General features: G+C 38.1%; 1 protein-coding gene across 3 annotated transcripts in view; it reads right to left on the bottom strand.

The window, feature by feature from the left end:
* Nucleotides 1–366: 366 nt before the first annotated feature.
* Nucleotides 367–21,195, bottom strand: part of LOC136833430 (Na(+)/citrate cotransporter-like) — a 37,505-nt gene continuing 16,676 nt past the window's right edge. For 2 of the 3 annotated variants that reach the window (XM_067095576.1, XM_067095577.1), the window contains exons 3-12: nt 16,950–17,199; nt 16,142–16,272; nt 11,985–12,082; nt 11,581–11,802; nt 8,593–8,715; nt 7,995–8,210; nt 7,176–7,270; nt 6,677–6,957; nt 5,948–6,085; nt 367–5,550 (exon numbers count right to left, since the gene is read on the bottom strand). In XM_067095576.1, the coding sequence (XP_066951677.1) occupies nt 5,413–5,550; nt 5,948–6,085; nt 6,677–6,957; nt 7,176–7,270; nt 7,995–8,210; nt 8,593–8,715; nt 11,581–11,802; nt 11,985–12,082; nt 16,142–16,272; nt 16,950–17,199 (1,692 nt within the window). In that variant the 3' untranslated portion in view covers nt 367–5,412. The remainder of the gene's footprint in view (nt 5,551–5,947; nt 6,086–6,676; nt 6,958–7,175; nt 7,271–7,994; nt 8,211–8,592; nt 8,716–11,580; nt 11,803–11,984; nt 12,083–16,141; nt 16,273–16,949; nt 17,200–21,195) is intronic. The other variant, XM_067095578.1, reaches the window with a different exon arrangement.

Below are 21,195 nucleotides of genomic sequence, written 5' to 3' on the forward strand. Positions count from 1 at the left end.
CCTGACCAGGATCTAAGGCTTTGTAGTGACAAGGATATCCAAAAAGTGTGAAGAATTCGAAAACTTAAGTGGGCATTGTGGCTATTACAATTACATACGTTTCTAGTAAAAGCGACCAGTAGATTCTATTTTATATATATATATATATATATATATATATATATATATATATATATATATATATATATATATATATATATATATATATATATATATATATATATATATATATATATATATATATATATATATATATACACACACACACTTACGAGTGTGTTTATATGAATATATGTACAGGCATGTTAAACGTCTATCACAGGAATAGACAGATTATATGGCCACAAGGAAAGTCAAACAACGCAGTATATGATCTCTCGCCTTTACTTTCAAGCACATTCAAGCAAACTATTTACAATAGAAAGAAACATTACAATGAAGATTCGATTTTGCAAACAAAACCTAAGATTAAAGGTTTATACGTCCATTTTCATGCATGCAAAGGTCGTTAAATTAGGATTAAAGTCTGTATCTGAAGAACAGCTGTCTAGGATCAACTCAGGTACTTGGATAAAACAGTCAAAGGTCACTGACAAGCATCAGAGATTTTTCAGTTTCTGTCAATCTCCTTTTAACATCTTATGTAGAATGGAGTCTTGAGTGTATAGATTTGGATTGAAATTGAAATTTTTTGGTTAGTTGTGCTAATGCAAATTCAAGATTTCAGGGCACAATATTTTTACATCTTGTAAATTTACTGCTAAGGGACTAATTAATCCTATGTGACTTTTCTCTTAGGTTCACAAAAAGATCATTATTCTTTTCACTAGTTCTAACTGAATATTTATGTGGATTTATTATGGCATTTAAATCTTACTTGTCTGGCAACAAATAAAATGAATCATAGTCCATACACGGGATTTTATAAACAGTGTTGCTACTCTTTTTTACAGCGTCATTGCATGGTCTTGGGTAATTCTTTCTTCCTGTCACTTTTATTACAAAATATCTTCATATCTTTTGCGTAGCGAGTATCCAAAATAAGAGCTGGACAACATAAATCCCTACCTATCGTTCAAACTTTCTGTTGTTCGACAGCCAGGATTTCAGGGATTGCAAAACGTGTTACTCGCATGGTCTCTAAAGAGAATACAATATCAATATCATGTTCTGAACCGAAGTGTACATAAGTTAAATTCTCTTATGTCATACCAAACACTTCCATTAAAAATGAACTTACTACCACTAATCCACAACTTAATTAGTACAAAAATTTGACTGACTGTAAGTAGTAAGTCCAATCTTGTTAATTCATTTTTTGAGATATTCCAATACCAATTCAAAGAGCACTTTGTAAATTAAGAAGAAACATCAAAACTTACTAATTGGGAGTCAGATTATATAGTGACTCTGTTTAATTTTTCTGTTAAGTCTACTGAATTGATCAAATTGGTGCCTGATATAGTTCGCAAAAGCAGCAATGGCAACTTTTTAAGATATTTTGAAAGCTTAAATGAGACAGCCTAGATAGCGAATTATAATTCTCAAGGGTTATTTTCGTTAAGTGTTTTAACCAAGTCTTATAAATATGATAACTATGGAGAACTAATGGACAACAAATTAACAGGTTCTTTATTATTTTTCAGTACTCTTTTTACATTCCTATTAAATGACCTGATTTCTTCATCAAAATAGTTTTCATTCAATTTCTTCCAAATACTACTATCACTTTGTAAATCTTCCAGTTTTGAAGAGTAAGTTACATTTTCCATCATATTGTGGTCCACTTCATCCCGATGTGTCTTCTGCTTATCCGACGGATATTTGCGGCTCGTATCAAACAGCATATAGCAATGAGAATTGTTTTATCACTTCGCAGTTCAGTCAAGGCATTCTTAAGCCGTTAAGGAAATCAATATAGATTTTTGATAGTGTAGCTGCTGCTCGTCCCCAAAGGAAGTACCTTTGGGAACCCACTGAGGGTGCCATAAGACAGGCTGACTAATATCAAGAATATTCCCGTGGCTGGTCTAGGCCGGAATCGTGCCTTTGTTGGTACAGTGATGGCGTATCAATGGATTCAGAGCAGGGAGGCTCTTTATCCAGCCTTATAGCAAACACCCTAAATATTACGATTGAAACTTTTTCCACAGATGTGGTTATGGTAGCGCAGGTCGGTTAGGCCCCCACCATTACTCCTATGTCTCTTCAAAAGTCAACATAATTTTCTTGGCCATGAGTGGTTTTATTTCTTATATGTGGCTTTAGTTTACTATGGAATAATGCTTCCTGGTAAGATTCCCCTGTTGCACATTATAATTAAGTTCTTGGTTTTGTTGAGAGTATTCCCCTGAGCACGTATCCTTTGTTGTTTCGCTTATCCGATGGATATATAAGGCTCACATCTTTTCATTTCTGTTTTTCCCTTCACTGCAGGGCTGCTATTAAACAGGACCCAGTTTTAAGCTCTACTGCAAATTGCAGAAATCGCCTTTCTACCTGTGGGGATGGCACATACCACTTGTCACAGACACAGCCTTCGCAGACATAAAGATGAATTTGGGTGGGCACTGGACATGTGCAGGGTATGCAACATTCTCGTGGCAACCAGCCCAACTGATGATGGGCCTCAGGGGACGAAAATACATCTTCCTAGCAGAACTCCCGGAGAGAGTGATTCCTCCCCACCCCGTAAGCATATTCTGTGCTCTGGCAAATATGCCAAGACAGGGGCATCTATGATCTCCTGTATGACTTATCTGATGAAGACGAAAAGTTACTGATGGGGACATATGCCTCAAATAATGGGCAAAAAGTGGATCATGCAACTGACCTCTCTTCATTGAACTCAGAAGACCCAGGGGCACTGCCATTTTTTCCTCACAGTGGGAGAAGAACCCAAAAGGTGGTAAAGGCTCTCCCATGCAACAACTTGATGTTCAGGAGGACCCCAACAGGAAGCCCCTCCTCCCCCTGATATTCCTGCTCCTCCTTGGTTCCTAGCCCTTCACAAGAGAGTTCCTATCAGTCCCTTGGCAGCTCTCCAGCCATCTCAGCCCAACTTATCCAGACAGAGGTTCCTAATAACAGGATTCTAGCTGATGTTTGGTTGGAGTTTTACAAAGGTGATTCATAAGGAAATCTTGCAATTTATCAAAGAAATCTTTGATACTTAGAGCAACTATGTTGAAGACATTGAAAATTCCCTTCAGAAATAAAGAAGTCTTGGAATCCAAATTGAATGCCATTTCTAGGATATTTTCAGCCCCCATAAGAGAAACTGAAAATCCCTCCAAAGCTATCTGTGTGATTCCTAATCCTTCACCTGAGGCTCGGTATCTGCCTAGTGGCAATGATCCAGCCAACCCAGCCCAACCCATCCGGATAGAGGTCCCTAATAATGAGATTCCGGGTGATGCCTGGCTGGAATTTCCTATTAGGATTCAAAGCAGTCTTGGAATCCAGTTTGGATGTTGTTAATAAGACTTTTCAGCCCTCAGAAGAAAAACTAAAAACTCCTTGAAGGCTGTCCATGTGGAAATGGGTTCTCATGCTGAGATAGTAAAGTTCCTGGAGCATGCTACCAAAAATCCCAAGGCCAAGAAGATGTTGAATCAGTCTCTTAGATCTTTGTTAGAATCAGACCTAGACTCCCGAAGAGATGCCCCTCCTATTCCTGTAATGCCAATTGGTCTTAATACTTTTACTAGCTTGGACTCAGAATGAGCACCGCTTGTCCTTCCATCTAAATGGAAAAAGCTCCCATTGGACATGACTACCCAGCAATTTGGTGCTCCCATGGGCAAAATCTCAGCCAAGACAGCCACTTATGAGTAACATGCTAGGCTCCACCTCCTCTCCATTCTAACCTCTACCACTATCCTGTAAGTGACAACAAGGGAGATCCCTGATTCTTCTAAGACTGTTTTGGCTGCTGGGGCAAGGACTTCTATATATTCTCTACGGAGAGCACTTTATGGCTTTACAGAATGAAAACTCAGGGCCTGAAAGGAAACATTGGTGAGCTCAAACATGTCCCTTACCAGTGTCATTTTGGGTTTCATTTTCCCCTCTTCTGCTGTGAGGGGTCTGCTGTAATGGGGCTCATAGAGCAAGCCTGTCAACATAACCGTAATGTACCTGCCCTGATGGGTAAGTTGGAACTCAGAAAACACTGTTCCCAAGAGCTCCCCCCCAAAAACCCAAGAAGTTCTGATACAACCCAGGAAAATGGTGCCACTAATGAGTTGGTGTTTATTCAAAACCATGCAAAGACTGCAATAAAAGATATTATAGTGAAACAGAAAGAAGACTTTCTATCCGTTTAGAGGAACACAGACGAGATTGCAGAATAGGATCCCAGAATAGCATGGTAGGAAAACATGGTTTAGAACTGGACCATAGGATAGACTGGTTAAATGCTGATATACTGTGTACGAGTAGCAATACTGGCAAACGTAGAGTCGTAGAAGGGGCCCTTATGAATTTAATGAGTACTTTTGAGAATAATAAACCATTTACTCAGGAAGATGTCTTCACTATAAGTTGGTTTGTTTGGCTGCCAAAATAAATTTAATTTCTTTCGACTGCTCCATCTGCTTCTGCTTCCTCATTATGCCCTACAGATGTATCTAACAACGGAAGAGCAATTTCTGGAACAACCGAAGAACCACCAAATTCACCAGTTTTGGAGACCCAATAATCAGTAGGACAAACGACCAATATGCTAGCCTCTACTGTGCCACGACGTTCCCAGAGAATTGCTAATAGACTACTGAGCAATTCTGGTGTTATCTGAAATAAATAGTCGTTTTTCCATTTTTCAACGATTTCTTAAATGTATTATTATTTCTGTGTTTATTCAGGTTGAAGAGGCCAACTGATCAGTTGGCGAATGCTTCCTGTATATTATAGCAATATATTGCATACATACTACTGCGGACTTTATTTTTACATTTAATATCACGAAAAAGTGATGATATCAAATAATTTACTTATAATTAAAAAAATATTAACACTGCTTATATACGACCTGCCCAAAGTTGTAAAGATTTCATAAATATAATTTTTTTTTTACTTTTTTCCTCACATTTTCGGCAAGTCTGGAGAGGTAACGAAACACTTTCTAATTACAGTAGTTTTTCTTACACTAAATCACTGTTCCAGGATCAGAATCTTCATAAGAATCCATGGTGCTGTGCTCGGCATGGGCTTGGCCCACCTAGGCAAAGCAGAAGATCTGGTGTTGTTCTAGGTTAGGCTGGCCTTATGCTAGCACAGGCTCTTACTCCTAAAGCTGCCAGTAAAAAGACCGCTCCAGTATTAAATCTGGATTACTTCGAGGAATGTGGCGTACCTACGGGCTGGTGAGGTGCTGTCTCCTCACCTTCATTTAGGTTGAGGAGCCCCATATCATCCATGCTGAGAAACGACGGATGGCTCGGCCCACGCAGGCAGTGTGTGGAGGTCAAACATGAGAACGCCAAGAGTATTGACCATACCGGTAATAACAAAAACACATAACACGTTCATGACGATACCAGCCTTCATCTGTTGAAGGAATTTAAAATAATAATTGCAGTGCTGCAAAACATTTAATAGGCACAGAGATACTGTGGATTGTTTCGAATCAGGCATTAACAAACATGCATTCAGACATAAACGTAAAATATACATAAAATACAACACAAAGAAAGAAGCATGCAGACATTAACGTAAAATGAAAAATAAGCAAGCAATGCAGTCATAATTGACTACCATAAACAAAAATTCAATAAGAAATGGAAAATAAATTACAACTGGCATAAATAAGCATGCAATCATGAACAAGAAGTAGACATAAATTGCACCGTGCTTAGTTTATATTTATAAAAATAAAGAAGGACAAACCTTGTACCCCAAACTATACCATAAACATCAAATGGTCAAAAATCATGTGAAATCATACCATGTCTGAGCTCTTCATATCAGCAGCGCCATAAACGATGGCATTTGGGGGCGTCGCTACCGGCAGCATGAAGGCGTAGGAACAGCAAATGGTGGCAGGTAACATCAGGTAGAGAGGGTTGACGTTGACGTTCACAGCCTGCAAAAAAGTCAGTTTTAAACACTGATGAAGGCAATTCTCAAATGTGAACATTAAAGGAGTCGCAAAAGAACGCATACCGATAAAAGAAAAAAAGACACGATCCAAAGCAGAATTATGAACGAGACCTAAAAAGATGAGAAACGTGAGACATTCAAGAAGGCAGTAAAAACATATCTACTGAGAACAAATAATGGACTGAAGAACAAGTTATTGAAAAAACTAAAAACTCGAAATGTCAAATGCCCATCGAATTGACGGCATCCAACAGTAAAAGGGGGGATTGGGAGATGTAAATGATCAATTTTTCATAAGAAGCTTAAAAATTTGACAATCGACCTCAATAATCTTGGTGGAATATACAGAAGCACGATTACTTCAGAAAAAGAGGAAATAAAGGGTTCAAAAAGACGAAAAATGATTAAAAATCATAACTTTTGAAAACGGTCACAAAAAGCTGAGCAACTGAAATCCAGTAGTTTTCCTTAATGAATTAAAAAGATTACAAAGACATGAAACTACTTCTTTTATAAAAAAAAATGTCAAGTAACATGAAAACTTAAACTAAAATAACAAAAGAATGAATCTTACCATTTCCTTCAACACAGGCAAGAAAATGGATGCAGTAGCTGTGTTGGATGTAACTTCGGTTAACATAGCTATCAAAAGACAAACTAAAAATACAGTGGCTTCTTTGGGAAGGGCGTTGAACACGACGAGTTGTTCGCCCATCCAAGACGACAGACCGGATTTCTTGCAGCCCTCAGCCAATGCTAGACCTCCTCCCATAACAAAGACAAGACCCCAAGGAACCCTTTCTTGAGCTACCTTCCAGTTTAAGCAACCAGGGGCTGGTGGGAGCAGTGCTCCGTCTGTACAGGCAAATATAAGCAAAGGAATTCAAAACTGTCTGTTAATAAGAGATAATATTTCTGCGTACAGAAAGATCCTATATCCTTGATTCATCACAAGATTTTTCAAGTACAAGTGAAATTACACTCTTTATTTCTTATCTCTCTTTTTGTCTGTCCAACTTCATTTCTATATCTTTATCTATCTCTAAAATATAAGCTTCAACTGCTCTCCTTACCTTTACTTCTGATGTTTTTGAAGAAACTTAAATCAGCGGGCAACGCGAAGAGGGCGAATATTATAAGTATGACAGACGAAGCATCTTTGATTGCACTGTAAACATTACATAACTCAATTAGCACGAACGAATGAAAAAATAATATTCATTTGAAAACTTGGCCAACACTGAACTGACAATTTTCAGTTTTATGGTTCGCTCACCCCTTTTACCAGAGTTTCATGAAATCATGCAAATTTCTCTGCTATAATTTAAAAAACCCTTGTCGGGGACCATAAACAACAAATTGTTGAACAGGTTCTTGAACAGTGACCATGGGTCACATATCATGAGACAATCCGATACTTCCAAATTTTTATTTGTAAAGGCTTATTATTTATCATTTGTCTGTGTTACTCTAAAAAGGCTACATTCAAAAATACCCTAATCTGGAACGAATGAAAAAGATCAGTTTTTAAAAGAAAATAACCTTGATTCAAGTAACAAAAGTTATTGGGGTTGAAGTTCAGCTGAAAAGACCATTAATCGGTCCCTGTCCAGAAAGATTCAGGTCCTTGTCGATCCACCTATTCCTTATACAGTCTGGCACTTATCAGGCTAAAACGTCGCAAAATATTTTGGATATCCTTTTCATAAAAAGAAAGTTGCATAGCTCTTTAATAATGAAGTGCAATAACTTTTGCTTTAGATATAAAAATCTTCATTATGAATTCTGCGATCATGACAAAAATTCTTGAACGAAAACGCCTACAGAAGGTGAATGAAGGTGTAAACATAAATTTACAAAGAAGATGGTAAAGGTCTGGAGCAACAACTTACAATTTCTCCCCATTGGCATCCTTAAATAAATCAGCCCAGCCTGGAACGAATTCAGGAGATCGGAAGAGCCACATCAGAACCAAGATAATGAACAGAGAGAGAACAGTCTTCTCCTGGTGTGACATTGGGCCCAGACCCTGGTACTGGTCTTCGATGACTTTCCTCAGAGCTGCTTCTTTCTCAGGGCTTGTCTCCTGAATGCTTCCTTGCCCTTTTCTAAAGAAGACAAAGAGGATCAGCTAATAAGAAGTTATTCAATTTGTTTTTCCTCTGCTTCAAAAGACTGAATGTAAATTACCAGGGGCTAAACTAAGCATTAGCGGATGTCATCAGTGCATAATGTATTTCCAAACAAAATGATCAAATTAATATCTTTTTAGTTCATGAAAAACCTATCAAACTCGAGTGGTCAAGGGAGAACTACAAACAAGGTAAACATGTTTTTTTTAGCAACACTCTACAGTAAAGACATTATATCAGAACTAATATACAGAGCTTCATTACAATAATGTTCACGAGATTAACTCCTTAAGAAATGACCACAGTGAAATATGAGCTGTTAGCCATCAACCGAAAATGATTAAGTGATTCAACTCACCGACAGAGACCCATGAAGAGGACCTGCAACCAGATCCAAGCTAAAATAACACACAAAAGCATTCCAGGGACGTTGAAAGCCATCCATGTAGCGAAATTCAGACCAGTAGACTCTTTGAAGGAACTGTTCGAAAAAGTAATGTAAAATGTTCAGTGAAATTAAATTAAAAGGAAAAATGAACTTCATTTTCTCACTAAACGTTGTAAATTTTCTGTTTATTTTCTAAAACAGTTTCAACTCAAAATTAGAGAGAAGAAAATCATCTGTGATCTGTACACTAAATATTTTATCTAAATGCAATGCTCAGAAACGATAACTAAAATATGAAAAGTTGAAATCAACTTATAGAACTATGTGCATTATGAGTCCAGAGTAAAGTTGTATAAATAACTACAAGTAAGAAGAGAATGAAACTGATCAAGCTGTTTCTATAGGTTTGATAGAGTTCAAACTTAAATTAGCTAGTGCATGATGTATATGTATCCTATTCCCGAGATAAAAAGTTAGCAAGAATAGTGATGACTGAAAAAATTGCAAAAATTTCCACGTGGCGACCGAAAGCATTTCCTTATATATTTCTGTTTCTTTTTATTCAATTCTTGCCTATTCCCACTTTTACAAGACCTACCAATCTGCTTGCCCACCGGGCCATTTCCCCAACTCCCTTGACTAAACCCTAAAACTCATTCTCATAAGCTGAGCAGTTGTTTTCACACCTGCTGGATATAATATGGGAAGTGATAGCTTCCTTTCCAAGACTAATAACAGCCGAAAGGATATCCGTCACTTCCACAAGAGGACAGTACTTGAGACAGTAAACTACAATGTTTTAGTGCCCATCACTAAAGGGAGCGAAGGATTACAGATGAGAAGACTGCAACTTATGGGAGTTACCTTTACTGATGAAAGCAACAGCATTCTAGTTCACTGAGTACCATACTCTTGTGGAAATGATGGACGTCCTTAGGATTATTATTAACCTCGGGAGAAAGGCTATCACAGCCTATGTTATGTCTAACAGGTGTAGAAATAATTGCTGAAGGTGTAAGCCGTGCCGGGAGAACCATAAGAATACAGCATTACCGGTCCAAGGTGGGAATTAGAGTATGTCCGGACCTAATATGTTGGTCTGCTCCCGCGGCCCTCATTTCCCCAGTGACCTAGGCTGACAGATGACCATCAGTATTTATTCAAGCCATTCTTGAATTCATTCATGCCGGCTGCAATGCAAAGCCGCAACATCGTCGGAAAGATCAGTAATTTCTGTACCTTCATCCTCCAGCAGTAATGAACCTGCTAAGTCTCTCATGGAGGTAAATACCGATAAAGCTCACCTCTGATGCCAGAATTCGCACCATCAGAATGCTCCCTAACCATTTTCTTAAATATTTATGCACGAGCACTCAAAGCTGTTTATCTCTCATAATACTCCCTTTGCTGTATATATTGTAGAAATAAAAGTTGTATACTCATTGAAAAATTACATTTCTTACCATTGTTTCAAATTACAATAACTTTTCTACTTGAACTATTGGAGATAAATCTAAATTTTCCACTTTAACTTGTCAAGGAAAATTCTCTTAATATCATACAATTATTAATCTCAAGAAAAAAGGAAAGGAATATGCGCCCGATCTTCGAGAGAAAACAGCCAATTACAGGAAAAATTGGAATGAGGTAAAACAAAGAGGCTGTTTCGCATTTGCTTGTTCCTTAGATTTTATAAAATCCTTGTTCTGTTTGACATATCATTTCTGAATTGGACTTTTACCGGACTCTGATTTATGGTTTTATGTTAGTGGTATTTTCATCACACACAGTGTGCCCAAGAGCTACCAATGGTGGTGGTGTTGCTTTAGATTACGCCAGCAACATGCCGGCAGGGTTCCCTGCTTCTGGAGCAGCCCGTAGTACCAAGTGGTAAGCTCATCCTTCGAGCAAGGATGGGCTCAAGTTCCTAAAGCTAACAGAGTATGTAAGTACTAAGCTGATAGAATATTCAGATGAAAAAGGAAGAGTGACTCTCATCATCGGCTTTGATGGACTTGATGGAGGAAGAAAAGAAAAAAGGAAAAAAATTATAAAAATTAAAACGGAAGACCTGTGTGAAAAGATTGTGAAGATGAGTGCTACAGCTCTGGGTTCACGTTTGCTAGGTTCCCGATTTAATCAACACTCGCCCACCAGCTCACCCAGCACCCGACAGAGGCAAGATAAAAGGCGTAGGGTTAGCAACCTCATTCCTAAATATTTGTTGAGAAGCTGGAAGGCTGTGCCGTTTTGGTGACAACCCCTCCAGAATGCTGTCTTAGTCTCTGTGGCTTACAATGACAAGTGTGCTGCATTTGGATCAACTTTCATCTAATGATTACACTATTTTCCCTATCAATACTCATTACAGGATGGCAAGATACAATTTTAGTATATAAAGCTTGTATTCAGTTTACCACTTAAAGCAAAATAAACACCACTTAAAGCATAATAAAGTCAGCTGAACGAATAGACCAAAAGATATATCTATAAAATATATATAGTCTTGAGGGTAACCCCTATCATTGATATGACACTCATTTAATTCTTAGATGAAGTAAGACTAGTTAAGTGTTATCAGAGGGGTCCAGGGGTTAATGAAAGGGCCTACAACATTTCTTAGGTTTATGACGGACTCCAGGTTTTTATATTTTTGGGGGGGCTATTTTGCTCAACTGTCAATAACTATTCAACCGCACTGGGCTTCTCCAACGTGAAACCAAGATTTTTCAGACCATGCGGAAAAGGTGGATGGGGCTAACACGAAAAGAGGCTTTTGTGATTAAAATGATAGTCCAAATTACTCAATTCACCAAAGTCAAAAAGGGCACAAACACACAAAATCATCTAAAAAAAAAATATTGATTTCAGTTATGGCAACTAATGAAACTGTACGCAACAGATACAATGTCATCACAATGCGAACAAAGCAAAATGAAACTTAACAATCGGACATACCTCTCCAGGATGCCTTTAAGAACTAGATTCGAACCCGTGCCCGTCATAGATCCTGTTCCTCCTACGTTGGCAGAATAGGCCACTGCCAGGAAGCACATGTCCTTCAGTGCCCGACATTCGTCGTTCAGAGTCATTTCGGCAATAGTCTTGGGCCTTGGTTTGTCTTCCTTCACCTTCTGGCATTTTGCGTTGGTTTGGCCACTTTTGTTTCTTCCAGACTCACTGTGAAAATACGGTTTAATCGTTAGAATCTGGATGCTCTCTCTCTCTCTCTCTCTCTCTCTCAGCCACGTTTATGCCCTGAGTTCAATTACAAATCAGTGTTTGCTTGGGACCAAGACAAAATCTTGTTTATTAAAAACAAAAACCCGCTACAGCAATTATGAAGAAAAAATAAGACCTACCAATCATCGTCAGGAATGTAATTGCCATTGTCTATTCCTTGAAGTTCCATGTGACCCATGCCATTAGAACCAATGGATTCGTCGATCTCCTCGCTTGACTGGAAGGGTGACAACAGAAAAATATTCAAACAAACGAAAGGACTTTCTCTCTCTCTCATATGTATGTATATATATATATATATATATATATATATATATATATATATATATATATATATATATATATATATATACATTGTATATATATATATATATATATATATATATATATATTTATATGTATATTACGTATATATATATATACTGTATATATATATATATATATATATATATATATATATATATATGACTATTTATCACATCACCGTGATTCATATACAATCAGAAAGCTACAAACGTCCTTTAATATCAATTCACTCTACCTCAGAAGTAATATATTTTCATATAAAATTCCCCTTCAGTAACATATATGAAAATATATTACTTCCGAGGTAGAGTGAATTGATATTAAAGGACGTTTGTAGCTTTCTATATATATATATATATATATATATATATATATATATATATATATATATATATATATATATATATATATATATATATATATACAGTATACAAAATATCAAACTGACACATGATTTCTATATGCACATGTGGCATAGGGAAACCGAAACACTAAATTTAAATCCTTACCAGTTTCATCTTTGGATCCAAGACATTTTCAGATATACAGACGAAACCGGTCAAGATTTACACCCAGTGTTTCATTTTCCATGGTTATAGTTACCACAGCTTACACACTTGTGCATATGTGTTGCCTGGAATTCTTAACTTACTGCTTTTTTTTTTTTTACTCTGAGTACATTTTTTTTTAAATCTGAACCTAATTTCCCTGAAGAAACTATATGAACTAGATTCTTTTTCTGACTGTGTGGTCTCGGTCACATATCCACAATGATTAAGTTCTACCTGTCTACCATTCAGCTACCAAGGAGATTAAGGGTTTATTCGGCTTATGCATACACATGCCTATAAAGAGCAGAAATAGTACTGAAGCTGAAATGAACCATCTTCACAAAGGTGATGTAATGGACAATATTTTGCTAATACTAAGAATGAAGGAATACGATTAGTCCATATTATCAGAGCGTAGAGACATCTACATTTTCCCAAATGAATTTTTAACTTCCTGCTTTCCTGAACGTTTTGGGTGCATTCTCTCTCTGAAATACAGGAAAGAAATTCTCTCTGGAAAAGTTATGGTTTCAAACCTGCCTCACATCTACAAAAACCGAACTCTAACACACAACCAATCAGCCAACGAGAAAACCAATTTTTTTTATCGGAGATTAGGCATATATTTATAAAGACAATTTTCCTCATAAACTTGTTTATGGGGTATTAGGTCCTTAGATAGAGGACCTACCCAGAATGCCCGGGAAAGTATGTCAAGAATTCCATACAGCAAACATACGTTCGTGATTTCCATTAGTCATGACCACTGCATCCCAATGACGGAGATGGTTCATTTTAGCTTCAGTATGAGTTCACGATAAGAGTATGTATACATGTGCCAAAGCAAACTCTTACATTCCTCGAAGGCTGTGCAGTATCTCAGAATTCAACTCTCATAAGAATACGGGATCGACAAAAAATGGAAAGGCACCAGAAGATAATAGGAGACAAGTGAGATGCTTCAGTATAGTGGTTGAGTGGTTGACCAGGGTGTGTATGCATACCTACGAAGGAAAGGCTAAAAAGAAACAGTAGAGAGAAATAATTGTTCCTTTATAAAAGGATTATAAGAACTATAGGGCTATACCTTCACTTAGTAAACCAGGAGAGCTAAGGAAGGATTTTGACTGAACAAATAAGACAAATGTCAGAAGGACTGATAAGATAAAAACAGTGTTGGGTTAGAAAAGAAAGAGAATGACTGAATCATGTGTTTTTATAAAGCAGTTACGCACGAAGTATGAAAAAAATCATATGTTAAACTTGACAGTGATACAATGTATGGGGTGTTAAGGATGTATTGCTTGGAAAATAAGTTGTTTAGAGTGAATAACATATGCAAAAGTCAAAGAGTATGTTAGAATGTTTTAATGAAAAATTACTCATTTCATTTAAAAGTGGGTTTGAAACTACTGTTTGCAGATGATGTGATATCAGTTAGGAATATCGAAGAATAAATGCAAAGTAGTGAAAAAGTCTGAAGAGTTTGAGAGGAGAAAATTGGAATTAGGTTAGTCCTATAGCAATGGTTTGACCTCAAGCTTGAAGATATCCAGGAATTCTTGTAGGAGGGTGTGTAGGTCCATAAGGCCTATCGCCAAGGAAGGGGATCTGGATATCAGAAACAATGAACTTCTACCAGCATTTCTTTTTCGTGAGGTGAAGGGTGAGGGTCGGTGGCCGTATGATGACATAAGGGTGCCTTCGGTAGTCACAAGTCATAGATCGATGTCTGGGGCCATCAGTGGTCCTCCAGTGGTCCCATGAGGAAGGATTTGAAGGCACCTGTGTCCACCAGGGCCTTGGCCAGTGATGTGACAGCCACTGTGATGACTGTTGACGGCTACCCCACTTGTTTTTTGTCCAGCTGCTTCTGGGGTCACAGTTCCTTACTGCTCTGCCAAACTTGTGGTGGTATATGCAGAGGACAGATGGGTGGAGGCACCAATTTTGTCTTTTCCTGAAAGGGTGCTTTGGCATTACGTTGGCTTGGGTCACTCTGTCATTATCTTGGTTATGATCATGGTTTTCTCTGGCTTCATGAATGTTGTGGGAGACGTATTGCAAGGCTGGAGTCCCTCAGTAACTAATCTGCCGTCTTCAAGAGGCCCACCATCGGTGTTCCTTCCACAATGAAGAGTGCAGCCAGTTGTTGGTCTGCAGTTGGTGTGGCCATATTTCCCTTGCTAGGTCAACCTCCTTGGGCTTCCCATCAGCATCGGGGTCTGGCAGTGTCAAGAGGGACTCAAATTTGTCCCGGAGTGACCTTTCCATTGAGTCCCTCACTGGTATACTGATTAGGTCAAGAGCTCAACAACTCAGGTGGGCGGCAGCAGGGAACTTGGTGATCAGGAATTTGAATCTATCAATATATTCGATCGTCCCATCTTGAACACTGTGTTTGTGTGCGACCCGTGAGAAGATTGTTCCTGTGATCACTTCAAGGACACAGTCCACCTTCATCAAACTTGTGTTGTTGCAGAGGCAAAAGTGCGTCTGCCCTTCACAGCCTGACTGAAGGCTTGATTATTGAGAAGGAGGTGAGTCCAAGATGTATGGCATTCAGGTTTGCCTTTTAGTCACAAAAATTTTTTTAGAGGTTTCCTTCCGATTTACTCATTATGGGAGTTAGGTGCCAGAACCATGATAAAGTCCACTGTGCTAATGAGACAACCATAGACTCGAGAGTAAAGCTGGAGCTGCAACATTGTATGTAGTCCATTATTGGCTTTTTTGCATCAACAGGCAAGGCTGTAGTCAGAATAGCGTTTGACCTGAAAACCATGCTGTGTCTACAGATTTCGTGGAAGGCAACTTTGTGCTTTCGAGAGAGAGAAGCCAGAATTGCAAAATTTTTGCCCATTAGTAGCTTCTTTGTTGGTAGGGGAAATGGCTGTAAGAGGCTGCCAAACCCAGCAGCTAAACTTAGCTTCAGCAGCGAAGCAGGAAAGCATAAAGTGCAAAAGGGATTGAAACAGCGAGGAATTTGGGATGCATTTAAATTGTAAGTTAGTGTTGGTGAAAAAATGGATCTCTGGTTTATATTGGTTTGGTCAAGAGGGAAGGATGGAGGACAACATGGTGGTGGGAAGTGCATGATTTAGAAGACATAAACTGTTGGACAGATTATGAAGAGGTTTAGGATCAGAAGGACCATAGTATTCAGTTTGAACTTACAATAATGTCTCTCATGAATTAAAGAAGGACAGTGTACGTGAATGTCATAGCAAAGCTTTGGTTTACAATTAAGTTAAGTATACCTTAGTTTTACCAGAACCACTGAGCTGATTAACAGATCTCCTAGGGCTGAGAGCACAAGCAAAACTATATAAAACTGACGGACGAAGAGTAAAGTTTAAAAGAAGCTAGTGAAACGGCATTAGCAATCAAAATTCATGGTACTGTACTCCTAAACTTACTATAAACAGCTCGACCAACAGGGCATCCACAACTCTAACCATCATGGCGGTCGTGGCAGTATTAGAAATCCACATCGAAAGGAACATGGTGGTCAGCATGAAACCTGCCATCAGTCTCCGTGGGCTTTGACCTGTGTAATTGATAATCTTACAATGGTTTCATACATATATATATATATATATATATATATATATATATATATATATATATATATATATATATATATATACATATACACACGCTGATAATCTGCTCGTGACTATTTACCAAGCACGTATGCAATTTTAATAACCGAAATGCCCGGGCATCAGAATATGCTAATTTCTTGCTTCATTTGGATCTAGGCTTTTTAGCAACAAGCGCTCCCAAAGTGTGAAGAAATCGAAAAGTTAAGAAGGCATTGTGGTTATTCATATCGCATGCACAAATATCTGTCTATCTATCTATCTATCTATCTATATATATATATATATATGATAAATATACATACTGTATATTATGTATATATATATATATATATATATATATATATATATATATATATATATATATATATATATATATATATATATATATATTAATAGAGCAAATTTATTTCTACTCGCTTTCTTGTTTTCATCATTTAGTCAAGGAATTCAAAAGAGGTGTCTGCAAGTTTCTGAATGTACATGAATACAGACACCAATGTTCCGTACCGCTAAAAACAGAAGTGATTCCAGCACAAAAATCTAAAAAGAAAATATCTTGCTTCAATGCACAGAAAGAAAATCACAGACTCAACAAGACGCGCAGCATGAAAATTCTTACCCAAATGGAAGATCACAAAGAGAGCGATTCTCTTGTGCAAGTTGCAGTGCTCAACAGCAACGGCTATCGTCACTCCACCAATGAACATCATGATGTTCTCCTTCATGTACACCCGAGTGATATCCCCAGTCGGAATGATGCCCAGGAAGGGGAAGGCGAAGACGGGTATGAGCGACGTGATCGCCAGCGGGAAAATCTCCGTCATCCAGAAGATGGCCATCACAATCATGACGTAGCCGCATCTGGCCTCCTGTGGGAATAGATTTTGGGAACTGGTTGTCAGAATCTAAGCCCCTGCACGCATATTAAAATTCCATAGGATTTGTTTCTTTTCTTTTCAGGGAAGGAGAGCTAAGTCGAAATATTTTCATTATAGGCTGATAACTTATGGATTTAAAAAAGGTTGTGAATGACTAAGACACTAATATTATGACCATATTGGCCTTCTCAGCCATTTCAGGTTTTAAATCGGTGCAGCTGAACCTTTTTAAGGAAGCAAATATACAAACGTGTACGAAAAAGTAAAGTAGTATCAAGAAACTACAACAAATATCATCTAATGTAATCGTGTTTTTGCCAAATGAGTTATTACAAAACAAAAGAAAACATAGCAGATAAGTAACTGGTAAGCAGGCAGGTTAGCGCAAAACAGTAAGCAAAAAATGAATAAATAAATAAATAAATAAAAAAACCGACATCATCTGCAAGTTACCAAACGGAAAACCAGCATGCTTACTCTTCCAAGTCACGTAGGGAGGAGTATGAGATAAACGTGCAGTGAATATTGATGAAAAAGGATGGATTGCTTTGCCATTAATTCTGTGAGCTTTTCCGAGGTGATCCAACAACACAAAACGTACTCAAGTCAGTAACACGGTTGATACGTAAACAATTATTCGGTGCCACACTTGATCAAGGAGAACTACTATAAGGCAGGTTTGGATTTACCTTGACCATCTGAAATGACTCAGAAAAATGTTGGAAATTTGTTTTAGGATGCTGTGCAAATGCGTGATACGCAATAGTGGATTTGCATATTACTGATAACCGGAAGGTGGATTTCATCCCCGACCCCTCCTTTCAGTAATGCTTGGTATAGTTGCGGTAACCTGGCCAGTTAAAGTGACGCTTTCAGCAGCTTTTTTATGCTGGGTACTGACCCGACGTGTCATAGCATCTATGCTACGCCGTCCAAGGGGTTGACCTAAATTAGAATTGCAAATATCTTATTATTTACTTTAAATTTTATATGATTATTTAAGTATTCGCTGTAGCGTCACCTGGAAATTAATTATTTACAATGAGTCTTCTCTTACAAAAATAAGCAAATATTCCTTTATCCCACTGCTGCAACCATCCTTCTTCCATTCAGACTGTCTACTTTACACATCCTGGTCAGCTACTCAGTCACATCATCCCTCTATACCAGGGCATCTGTTATGGGGTGTGGTAGGATCAAGAGCCTGTGCCAGCACAAGGCAGTCTTAATCTAAAATAACAACAAACAAATCAAAACTTCTTCACTTTTATCCTGTATATTACACGCATCTTCAAAAAAAATCACTCCATTAATGCAGGACAGCACTCTCTCCAAGCAGCATCTCTATTTGCATCTATTATTTCAAGATCCACTTCCTCCTCAGTAACTTTTCTCTCGACATCCATTTCTCTGCCCCTTAGTCTTTCATTTTCTTAAAAGTACCGCTGAAAATCACTTCCAAAATTTAATTAGCTTACTGATGGATTATAATTACAAATTACTGACTTGTTTGTGTAATCATGAGTATCATTATATATGATATATGTCTAATACACATTTAGGAATATATATGTTGTGTTAGGAACACGTAATTGCAAGTATTCATGTTTACTGGAGCATAGGGAATATTATGTTACATTTATATCATTTATGTGGCGTGCATATCATATTATCTGTATCTGGTATAATTGCAGTCAGTCTTCCCGGTAGCCCGCCACTGTTCACAGCTCCTCCAGTGTATTACTTTGTATTGATTGTTTTCACTTATTATATGGCTTAAGGATGTATGCAAGTGTTTCAGTGAAACCTTTATTAACTATCTGTGAAAGGATAACGAAGACTTACAATTTTTTTTTTTTGCTCCCCAAGCCTCTTTTAATGTGCATTGCTACAAGAATATTCTCATTCACTCCAGACACCTCAAAAATACCAGCTTTGCTACCTCTGTTTACCATAATCCAATGTACTCATATCAACCAGCAAAGCCACACTTTTTAATTAGAAATTTTCTTTTTACATTCATGAACCAGAAACACTATTTCACAATCTCAACAGTTTCTACAGCTCCAAATTTCACTATGTAACTATACTCTTTCACACAACCCTGAAATCTTTCTGAAACTTCCATTTATATCACATTTATATATCTAACTGATGAGCAGGAGACCAATACATTAGAAATAATAGATCAGAATATAACGTAAATGACTTCAACGGCAGCTAAATGGGTAATCGTACCCTGAAAGCTAACTTAACATTTTTAGCGATGTAACATTCTGTCAACAGAAAACTCTTTATAAAAACGTACATTGTAAAAGTTATAAACCTTATAGTAAAATATATGTCCATCTATTATAAAACCAAGATTGAGGCTCAAAACAAACTATATAAAAGTATGACTTTCATCAAGCAAAATTTTATTCATTTTATTAGAAAATTTAAAACATCATTGAAAAGAATGGCATGCTTTATTCAATTGAGGTTATACTGCGCCTTCTCAACTTGGTGAATGAGTTTCTTCATTTCAGCAGGTAAATTATAAAGCATCTCTCTGAAATTCATTTATTATCCAGACGTTTTGGCAGTCCTTACCACCAGGGTACATATTTATGCCCGAAGCCGGGGGAAATTTTGGATTGAATGGTCACAGTCACGGAGTTCTCCTATCGGCTGAGACTGGCTGAGCACTGGAGGTGCTGACCTTGGAGGAAAGATTAGTACTCTACCTCTATGGTGCTGACTGGTTGGCACCGGGGACTCTGCTCATCGCTAGAGGAGGAGGGAGGCTGTTGTATTATCTCAAGAGGCTCTCCTCCTGAGTAACAAGAAGTGTGAGTGTGAGTTTCCAATGAAGTATGGTGAGAGCCTCCTGGGTAGCAGAAGTGGTGGTGGTCCATGTTACTGTTGAGGATTGTGGCATTCATCTAGATCTGCAGGTGCTGGCGGGGGGGGGGGGTTGCAGTGTTCCCTCATGCAGTGTTGGTATACCACCCCTTCATGTAGATGATGGCAATCCTCTTAAGATAGGTGAGCTGTTGTCATACTGATGTATAAAAGGTGATATCCATTCTCAGGACACAGTATTTGGTAGACTGCTCCTCTCCTTTCACAGGATCGCTGTTCTTCACAAGGCACTAGGCAGGCCTTTGATCCTTACAGCACATCATAAGGTCAACTGCAATGTCTACTTCAGCTGAGGTTACATGAGCCCAAATGATGTTCTTCATGGGTGCCTCATCCTTCTTATACTCCATAGTCATATATCCACAGTAGAATAATTTTAAGTTCCTTGCACCCTCCCAGGGGCCATGGCTCTCCCGCTGGTACCACCTGTCAATGGCATTCCTCAACACCTTTGCAACTTGATGGTAAAAATATCCATAGTCAACAAAGGTCTGAGTGACATGCTCAAGTCCTTCAGAGATGGCACTTAAGGAGAAATGGGAGAGGGCATGGCTGACATAGGCATTTATGGTTAATATTTTAAATTTATCAGGGCGCTCTCCATTGCTGTGATCTTCGTTTTGAAGCCATGAGGAGTGCTGGTAACATGTAAATCCAAGAAGGGAATAGTATTATCAACAGTTCTCTTGCATGTAGCTATGTATAGCCAACATCGTAGTCGCCCATAATCTTGCAAGGGCACACTGCATCTATGGCAGCATTTATTCTTTCAATAATGCGGTTTGCTTCCCTCCTGATGTCACTGACAGGACTCCTTGTAATGTGGTGGATCTTGGATGGATCCTCAAGTATATCATTGAGCTCTCATCTCGCTGGTCATCAGGTGGCTACGATGCGAAGAATGCTCCATCAACGCCCCTACCAGGAGAGGCTGAAGCTCATCAGTGGTACTGACGAGCCACAGTCTTCCAGGACAAAGAAAGAGTCAAGGAGAACCTCGATTTCAACACATTTAGAGTCTCATGAAGAACAGCCTGCTATCAGTACAAATTCCATGAAGGGAAGAGGAGTGGTCTACCAAAT

This window comes from Macrobrachium rosenbergii, chromosome 51 (assembly GCF_040412425.1).
Source record: "Macrobrachium rosenbergii isolate ZJJX-2024 chromosome 51, ASM4041242v1, whole genome shotgun sequence".
NCBI classification, from domain to species: domain Eukaryota; kingdom Metazoa; phylum Arthropoda; class Malacostraca; order Decapoda; family Palaemonidae; genus Macrobrachium; species Macrobrachium rosenbergii.